Source organism: Pan paniscus, chromosome 6, assembly GCF_029289425.2.
Source record: "Pan paniscus chromosome 6, NHGRI_mPanPan1-v2.0_pri, whole genome shotgun sequence".
Lineage (NCBI taxonomy): Eukaryota > Metazoa > Chordata > Mammalia > Primates > Hominidae > Pan > Pan paniscus.
Window position 1 is genome coordinate 153,331,387 of NC_073255.2, and position 9,955 is coordinate 153,341,341.

General features: G+C 39.9%; 1 protein-coding gene across 2 annotated transcripts; it reads left to right on the forward strand.

Moving 5' to 3' along the window:
• Positions 1 to 230: 230 nt before the first annotated feature.
• CAV2 (caveolin 2) lies at positions 231 to 9,135 on the forward strand. 2 transcript variants are annotated; one of them, XM_003808655.5, is made up of 3 exons: positions 232 to 509; positions 838 to 1,025; positions 6,547 to 9,135. In XM_003808655.5, the coding sequence occupies exons 1-3, from the start codon at positions 360 to 362 to the stop codon at positions 6,695 to 6,697; spliced, it is 489 nt and encodes a 162-aa protein (XP_003808703.1). In that variant the 5' UTR covers positions 232 to 359; the 3' UTR covers positions 6,698 to 9,135. The 2 variants fall into 2 exon arrangements, with proteins under 2 accessions (XP_008958975.1, XP_003808703.1); XM_008960727.5 differs by lacking the exon at positions 838 to 1,025 and having other exon boundaries at positions 231 to 509; positions 6,547 to 6,735.
• The last annotated feature ends 820 nt before the right edge of the window (positions 9,136 to 9,955 follow it).

Here is a 9,955-nt window from a genome sequence, read left to right on the forward strand (position 1 = left end):
CGACTTGCCAGCTCTGAGGCATGACAGTACGGGCCCCCAGAAGGGTGACCAGGAGGCCCTCCTCGTCCCAGCTGCGGGCGTCGCCGCCCACTTCAGGGCCCGGGCTGTGACTCGTGGGGACGGTTCCCTGCGCCCCGGCGGGGGAGGCGGGCGGGGAGGGGCGGCGGGGCGCCGGGGCGGGGCTCGGGACGGCCGGGCTGGGAGCTGGAGCCCACAGCGGGAAGCGGCCGCCGCCCGGGCCGCGCAGGGCTAGGCGAGGCGAGGCGGGGCGGGGCCGGGCGCTACGGGAAGGGGAGGCCGCGCGGACCGGGAGCCGCACCGCGCCAGCCGGGCTGCAGCGGCCGCGCACCAAGGCTGCGATGGGGCTGGAGACGGAGAAGGCGGACGTACAGCTCTTCATGGACGACGACTCCTACAGCCACCACAGCGGCCTCGAGTACGCCGACCCCGAGAAGTTCGCGGACTCGGACCAGGACCGGGATCCCCACCGGCTCAACTCGCATCTCAAGGTGAAGCCCGGGGCGGGCGGGCCCAAGTCCCCGCTGAGGCCGGGAGGTGCGGGCGCCCCTCAGCCCCGCCCTAACCCGTCCCACCATTGCCACCGGGTCGGCCCCGCAGGGTCTGAGACCCGCACCCTTCCCCGGTCCCACCCGTCACCAGGCCGCCCGCGTAGCCAGGAATTCTTAGCCAGGTTCCTGTGCGCCCACCGTGACCCTACGAGAAGAGGCGGACGCCCTGGCACGTCCTTCCCTCCTGCTTCCCCCGCCCGAAGCGCTCCCGGTTCCCGGGGCGTCAGGTCGGCTGACAGTTCGGGGTCCCTGCGTCCTGTCTCCTCAGCTGGGCTTCGAGGATGTGATCGCAGAGCCGGTGACTACGCACTCCTTTGACAAAGTGTGGATCTGCAGCCATGCCCTCTTTGAAATCAGCAAATACGTAATGTACAAGTTCCTGACGGTGTTCCTGGCCATTCCTCTGGCCTTCATTGCGGGAATTCTCTTTGCCACCCTCAGCTGTCTGCACATCTGGTGAGACGGGGCACACCGGGTGGACCGGCTTTCTGAAACATGGGCATATTCTCCGCCACCTGCCCCCTACTCTCCTCTTATCCCAGGCCGGCGTCAGGAGGAGGAACGCGCATCAGTTCCCAAGCAGTAGGAAGAACTGGAAGGCCTTGAAAGGCAATGCGCTTCCTTTAGAATAACAGTTTGGGCTTGGAGTTTCAACAGGAGAAAGAATGTCGGTCTTTCCTGGGGTGTGATTTTCCTTGCATACATAAGGCTGGGCCGAGTGTGGAGGCGGGTACCTGGAAGCCACACTTCTTGCCACAGGCTGCTCTGGGGGCCCTGTTGTGACTCGTGCCTGCGGTTCTGGGCAGGACTCTTCTTTCTTTCATTGCCTTTTATTCAGTCACTACCTGTGCTTGGGGTAAAACAAAAGTGATCTCTGAGCAGAATGTCGCTGACAGTAGAATTGGATGAGGATGTCAGACCTGGTTAAGCAGTAGTGTGGAGGGGCTGCTTCAACTTTGCCCCTGGCAGATGGCAAGGATGGGACCCAGAGGAAAGGGAGGTGTGTGCAGTTAAGGCGAGGGTCCCCCCCAGTACAAACGAATGAAAACTCCAGCTGCGGGATAATGAATGAGAAGGCCTCCAAATTACTTTTTCACTGATGAAACACAAATGGAAGTGGCATCTAATTAAAGGGGAAAGAAATATGGAAACCCACTGGATACTGATAGGATATTTTGAGTAACTCTATTCATACTCAAAATGTGTCCTAAACTGTAGAGAACTTTCTTAAGCATCTTTTAAATTTTTTATGAAAAATGTCATATTTTACCAATAAATGTTGTTGTGTTAGAAAATATCCACTTTAATCTGAGAGGAAGAATATTCAGATCATCCCCAGTATCACAACAGTTGTCACGCTAGTGCTTCAGGTTAGTCCTGGTGAAAGGTATAACCCAAGGTACCTCCGTGTCTTTCTTACACCTTTTATGATATTGCCACACCCTGATAAATACTCGGTGTTCATTGTTAGAAGTTACCAATTTATCCTTTATTCCTCTATACCACCTGAATCTTAATTTCTTTAGTCAGTTAGCTAGCTAGTTAGTTCAACAAACTTTAAATTGATTGAGTGCTTAGTTTGTGCTGGGCACTGGGCCAGGATGAATGAGAGATAGGGTCTGCCTTCAGCTTACTCACAGCCTTATCAGGGCAGCTGGCTAGGTACAGAGATGGACGCTGAGAAAACACAGTCAACTGACAAAGAGGGAGGAACAGACAAGGCTTTGAAGAGGGAAAGGAGTCGAAAAAGACTTTGAAAGGATAAATGAAAATTCACCAAATACGTAAAGGATACACAAAGAACACCAATTTAATTTTATCACTAAAGGTTGTAAACAATTAAACTATGTTGAAGGTGCCAAGATTGCCAGGGAAATGAAAATGTTGCCTTAGTACATGATCAGCTTCATGAAGGTCAAATGGATAGTTATATTCTGACATTTGCACTTGAATTTTTTTTAAGATCCCTGAGTTGGCACATAAGATTTGGGATTCCCAATTAACTAAAACTAATCATCTAACCTCTATGTCAGTTTTCTCACTTTCAAAACTGTGAAAAACTGAGTGACCGCATAGCATATTGTGAAATGCTGACTACGAAGCTATTTGGAAATGTGAAGTACCATATTTATAGTCAACAAAGCTAGGCTTCCCAAAGCTTTTGTGAAAGAATTTGAAAAAAAAAAAGTTTCTCATTTACTAAATGGTGGAAAGATATAAGTAAAACTACAATTAACCAAGCAATGCCTCTCTCCAGCTGGCTCTTCTGAGAATGGGAGGTGTTTTTGTATAGTGCTTCAATTGGTGAATCATCAATGCACCTTTTTTTAGCCACATTAAATGTATTATTTAATATTATTTAACTTCAGCTTGTTTTTTTATCTATATTTATGTGGGGCATTAATATTTAACTGTCAGACATTTGTCACCAGGCAGCTGTGATTGCAAGTAGAGGAGTAATTTCAAACAAGAATGCTTAAAAGTTAGCTTATGCCTTGATAAAACAGGTTTATCATTAATAGATTGCATTCCCATGACATGATAAGACCAGATCAAGGACGACCTTACAGAATTGCAAACCCATTTGGCCAAGCTTTTTTTGTTTTCTTTTCTTTTTATATATATTTTTTAAAGCAGGGGCTTGTGTATTGTTTTTACCAAAAAGTTAGTGGTGACCAAAGCTAGGAAAATATGCAGTAGTGGAACTTTGAACCATGTCACAATATTAAAACAGGTCAGATTTTAGGTCCTTTAAACAAACAAACAACAACAATAAAACACAGAAGTCTGGTGGTGTTGGATACTAGACCAGAAGTACGGGCCATTAGGAATCAGTGAATTAGTTGGATTCCATACTACAGTCAGACAGAGATAGCTGCTGTTTGTTAAGCACAGGTTATTGGTCATAAGTGGATCATAACCAAAGAAATATGACTGGAGCACCCATATCCCTTATTTTTGCTGGGATGCAAAGCAAACAAATGCCCAACTGATGGAAATGCGATAGTAGCAATCTCATTTCTAGAAGACAGTTTTCATACAGTAAATTGCTATGAATGCAGTCTGCATGACTCTACAATTACTACAACACTAAATAAAAGTCTCTATCCTATGGCCTTATTATCCAAGGATATATATTATCCAAGGAATATATAACCTTACATATATTAATATATATAATATATATATAGTATAAGATTTACTTAGGAAGTATTGGCCACATTGAGCCTCAACCAAATTTTGGGTCAATCAGAACTGCCTGGAGTTTCAGAAGCTAAACTATTTGTGATGTTGAGAACCCAACTTAAGTTTGATGTCAGAGGATCATTAGATTCTCTGCTCCAAAATGAGGGAACACAAGTAAACAAAAATAAAATCCAAATGAGTTAACAACACCCTATAAACTGAACTCCTCGAATGTGGGTAACTGCTTTGCTGAACAAGAAGATTCACTTTTGACATGTGCTAAATTCCCTTTTAGGACATAGAGATCTAAGGAGTCACAGAGATAGAAAATTTATTAGCCTAAGGAAGAATAGAAAGTACATTGTATTCTGGCTGGGAGCAGTGGCTCTCGCCTGTAATCCCAGCACTTTGGGAGGCCAAGCTGGGCAGATCACTTGAGGTCAGGAGTTCAAGAACAGCCTGGCCAACATGGTGAAACTCTGTCTCTACTAAAAATACAAAAATTAGCCAAGCATAGTAGCAAGTGCCCATGATCCCAGCTACTCAGGGAGGCTGAGGCAGGAGAATCACTTGAACCCGGGAGGCGAAGGTTGCAGTGAGCCGAGATCACATCACTGCACTCCAGCCTGGGCAACAGAGTGAGACCCTGAAAAGAAAGAAGGAAGGGAAGGGAAGAGGAGGGGAGGGGAGAAGAAAGAGAGAGAGAAAGAAAGAGAGAGAGGGAGGGAGGGAGGGAGGAAGGAAGGAAGGGAGGGAGGGAGGGAGGAAGACAGAAAGAGAGAGAAAGAAGGAAAGAAAAAGAAAGAAAGAAAGGAAGAAAGAAAAAAGAAAAGAAAGGAAAGAAAGAAAGTAAGAAAAAGAAAGAAGAAAGAAAGAGAAAGAAAGAAAGAAGGAAGGAATTCTAAGTGAAGTGGATTTGGTTAGGAAACTTTCTGATCTAAACTTCAGCCTTTTAATAGGCCAATTTGAGGTCATCTTGTTATAGTTATTTTCATTATATATTCTGCCTTCAAAATAGGTCTATTTATTGTACATTATAATGACAGCATCATACAGGCATTTCAGGGGTACATAATAAATGTCAATCCTCATAGCCAGTTCTGAGAGATCTCCTGGTGTCACTTTAATTTGTAGCAACATGCCCAAGACCACATATCAAGAGAGAAATATAATAGAATAAGAAGTCTAAAGTTGCCATCATTGAGGTTTCTATTCAGCTATTTATCTCTGAAACACTTAGTAATTAATTTTCTTATTATATAAAAGTGTTTCATGTATTTAGCACTTGAAATAAAACACAAGTATAATTTGTGGAGACAGTCAATGTGAATAATTCTAAAAATATATCAATCAATCAGAAAGCTGCCTAATATTTCCTTCATTTTAGGCTAAGTACAGCAGACCCTCATTTAAGTCATATTTTAATAGCAAACCAAGAAAATCAGCCTACTCTCTTATGCCCACCCAGGTAATAATAAAGCTTCCATTGAGGCTACCAGCAGTGCCTGAAAATCTCACAACTACTTTTGTGCTCAGAGGACATTACTACAACAGAGAACATTATTTAGAAAATTACATATAAAATTAACCATCCTGAGGACTATAAGGATATGCAGCTATGTTAGGAACAAGCATACGAAAAATAACAATTTCAGGATAGACTAGTTTTCTTGTGTAAAAGTTCTAACATCAATTGCAGGGTTCTTTCAACTATACCATACAGCCCTTTTCAGTGTGTGTGATTACTGTGAAAAAATTTAAAAATATAAAACATAGTTAATAACATAAGGCATAAAAGAATGATAAATTTATGTTAGCTCAACCATTTACTAAGGGTCAAGGATGTCCTCACTGTTTAAAAAAACTTAAACGCTAGTAGGAAAGACAGAAATACAGCATCTATTTATAATACCTTTTGATACATGTGAAGATTAAGAAGTTTGTTTCAGTACTTTAGAAATACAATGAGGGAATATCCGATCTAGCCTGGTCCAGGAAAAGGGAAGACTGAGGCAGCAGGAAAGGCTATCAGGAAGTAAACCCTCAGGGAAGTGTGAAGACTTAAGCAGGTTAATGTTAACTGGCAGAGACCAGGTAGATAAAGACATGGTTTTATTTATTTTTGTTTTACTGTTTCAGATAGCATGCCACCAGTAGAAAGAATATTAGTGTTTATTATCTACATGACTATATTTTTAGGCAACATATTGTTTGTGCATCTTATCACTTTAGTCCATTTGCATTACTATGAAGGAATACCTGAGACTAGGTTATTTATAAAGAAAAGAGGTTTATTTTTGCTCACAGTTCTGTGGGCTGTACAGGAAGCACAGTGCCAGCATCTACTTTAGGCAAGGACCTCAGGAAGCTTCCACTTATAGTGGAAGGAGAAGGAGGAGCAGGCATGTCACATGGCAAGAAAGGGAGCAAGAGAGAGAATGGGGAGGTCCCAGACTCTTTTAATTAATCAGATCTCAAGCAAACTAACTGAGTGAGAACTCACGTTACCAAGAGGGTGGCAGGCGCTAAGACATTCATGAGGGATCTACCCGCTGTGATCCAATTATCCCCACTCGGCCCCACCTCCAACACTGAGGACTACATTTCAAAATGAGAGTCGGGGGGACAAAAAACCCAAATCATTATCAGTGATCATTGTTCATTTATTTGTTTCAAACTCTCAACCAAATTTAAGTAAATGGGTCAGTATTGTATCTTTTCATACATGTACAAGAGAGACCTTATTTGGTAACAGCAACAATCCTCACACATCTCTCTTCCTTCCTTCCAGGATTTTAATGCCTTTTGTAAAGACCTGCCTAATGGTTCTGCCTTCAGTGCAGACAATATGGAAGAGTGTGACAGATGTTATCATTGCTCCATTGTGTACGAGCGTAGGACGATGCTTCTCTTCTGTCAGCCTGCAACTGAGCCAGGATTGAATACTCGGACCCCAGGTCTGGAGATTGGGATACTGTAATACTTCTTTGTTATTATAACATAAAAGCACCACTGTTCTGTTCATTTCCTAGCTGTTCTAATTAAGAAAACTATTAAGATGAGCAACCACATTTAGAAATGTTTATTGACAGGTCTTTTCAAATAATGCTTTTCTAATTAATAGCCAAAGATTTCATATCTAACTTTGTAACCAGAATTATACAGTAAGTTGACACCACTTAGATTTAAAGGCAGACAGTTTTGCTTTAGTACAATAGTATACATTTTATAATGATGAACTTATAATGATTAAGGGACATTTCTATAAAAATACTACAATAGTTTTATGCTCAACTTCCCATTAAAAATGAGATTTCTTATTTGTTTGTTTGTCTGTTTTTACTCTGGGAGTAATACTTTTTAAATTACCTTTACATATATAGTCACTGGCATACTGAGAATATACAATGATCCTGGAAATTGCAGTAACAAAAGCACACAATGATTATAGTAACTATAAGATACAATAAAACAAATAAATGTGAAAGTAGATTCATGAAAATGTATTCCTTTAAAATATTGTTTTCCTACAGGCCTATTTAACAAGATGTTTCATTTTACTGTATATTTTGTAGTTAATATAAATGTTGCTCTAATCAGATTGCTTAAAAGCATTTTTATTATATTTATGTTGTTGAACTAATATATGAAATAAGTAAATGTAGCTCCCACAAGGTAAACTTCATTGGTAAGATTGCACTGTTCTGATTATGTAAGCATTTATACATCTTCTTTGGAAATAAAAGATAAAAGAGCGATACATAAAGCTTTCTTTTCTAACTTTTCCAAGCAAAATCTAAAATGTTTTATGACATTTTTCTGGCTGTGATCTTAAAATAATTCATATCTAAATAGTATTTTGTCTAGGAGATTCTTTCTCTCTAGTAGTTAGAAATTAAATCTGTGTCAGCATTCCTATTAATGTCTCACTTTACTTTCAAGTAATATTGGTGCTATTTAACATTTTACAGTAAATGTTACTTCTGATACTTTAGTACAATTTCAACTACAGTGATTCATGTAGAGAGACAGGAGAGTTGTCAACTTGTTGGGCTACTGAACTACATGCATAAACTAAAAACTAACAGCTACAAACTTTTAAGATTTCTCTAATATTGGTATGTAACACAGGATAAAGTTATTCTTGTCATTTTGAACTGTAGAGTCCTATTTCAGTGTGATGAATCACTGTTGCTTTGAAAAATCTCATTATTTCTGGGCCGGGCATGGTGGCTCACCCCTTTAATCCCAGCACTTTGGGAGGCCAAGGTGGGTGGATCATGAGGTCAGGAGATCAAGACCATCCTGGCCAACATGGTGATACCCCGTCTCTACTAAAAATACAAAAAAATTAGTTGGGCATGGTGGCATGCACCTGTAGTCCCAGCTACCTGGGAGGCTGAGGCAGGAGAATTGCTTGAACCCGGGAGGCAGAGGTTGCAGTGAGCCAAAATCATGCCACTGCACTCCCGCCTGCACTCCCAACAGAGCAAGAGTCTGTCTCAAAAAAAAAAAAAGAAAGAAAGAAAAAAAGAAAAAAGAAAAATCTCATTATTTCAAAATGATAGACATATACCAAAAACAAGTCTATAATGTGAGTAGTTACTCAAATTTACACATCTTAAAAGTGTGTAAATGCTTAAATTTCAGAATTACCATCAGAACCTCAATTGACATTCCTTTGAATACACTAATAAGTGACAAATAAGATTAATAAGATTTTTCAAAATCGCCAGGACTGGTGAATATAAATGATGATTGAACTGGAATAATATTGGGGACCAAATCAAATGAATGATTAAATTATGAAGCTCATATCCTTTTGAAGGTAGTTGCAAAGAGACATTTCAAAACTGCCCTAGGCCACTGCAGCATCCTTAGATGGGACGCATAATCATTACCTTAAAGCATCACCACTCATTTTGACCATATAGATTTTATTATGTTAGTTTAAAAGGTCAATCAGCCTCATGACTTTATAGTTATGTCTTGTATTTAAAAACATTTTTTATACATTTGGATATGTTGATAAACCAAAAACATTTGATTAATAAAATATCTATTTGAATAAATTATGAGCTATCCTTTCAAATAGCTATTGGCAAGTTTTAAACCCAAAATATATACACATAGTTCTGTAATAAAACTGTGTGACTTCTCAAGTAACATGACTTCCTTATTTCCGAACAGTACTGGTTACTTTCAAAATGAATTTTTGTTGAGATTTTCCATTAACTATTTTTTTCAAAGACTCAAATTTTGTACCAAGTAAATCCAGGCTTTATGTACAAACATGTTGTTTGTTTTATTTGGGGCTGGGGGAGGTATATGATGAGCAGACTTCTCGGAATTCATAATAAATTTTCTAAAAGCCTACAAATGTGTGTATTGCTTTTATTACAGTAAATATGGAATCTTTCATACTTATTTTTACCTTATTAAAAACTCAAAATAGATAATAAATACATTAGTTATTGCTTATTTGGGAATGTATTTTTAAAAATTATTACATTAGTAGTTGAATTCTTTGTTTTCCAGCACTTAAAGAGGTTCCATATAAATGTTCTATCATTTGATGAATAGTATAAAATAGCCTGTTCACACACCCACCATACTTCTTCTTTTTTATAGTCTTTTCTTGCTAATCCTAAATAAACTGAAATTTGTTTCCAATTTTTAAAATAAGAAAGTAACAATATAAATCACAGGTACTTGGATACCTGTACCATGAAGCTAGACTAGAGTCCAAAATTATTTTTGGAAAGTGAGTATGTGAAGAGTAGTTGCTGATATTGGCATACATTTTCTTGTCAGTTCATCTGGAAAATCGACCAACCTATAATAATAAAGCAGGTGCTTGGCTTTTTAAAATGTTCTTTATAGTTTTCAGGAACTTCTAAAAATTCATCTTTTTGATAGTCATCCACATCCCATTAATTTATTTTGATGCCTCTCTTGGAAAGTTGTTGGAGTGTGGTGAAAAAAGCCCTGCCCTAGAAGTCAGGCAACTGGATTCCAGTCTCAGCATTGCCATCATTGAGGTGTATCCCTTCATGCAAAGGGTTTAATCTCGGGTTCTCAGTTTTCTTATCGTTAATGAAAGAATTGAACTAAATGGTCTCTCAGGAGCTTCCTATCTCATTGTTTTCTGTGACTTCAGTAGGATGAAGACTTGGCTATGTATACGAAAACCAACCTAG

Excerpts from the sequence above, each read along its gene's own strand:
- CAV2 (XM_003808655.5), top strand. The coding sequence starts at position 360 with ATGGGGCTGGAGACGGAGAAGGCGGACGTACAGCTCTTCATGGACGAC. Across the intron at positions 510-837 it reads GGCTCAACTCGCATCTCAAG|CTGGGCTTCGAGGATGTGAT; the intron begins GTGAAGCCCGGG and ends CTGTCTCCTCAG. Across the intron at positions 1,026-6,546 it reads CTCAGCTGTCTGCACATCTG|GATTTTAATGCCTTTTGTAA; the intron begins GTGAGACGGGGC and ends CCTTCCTTCCAG.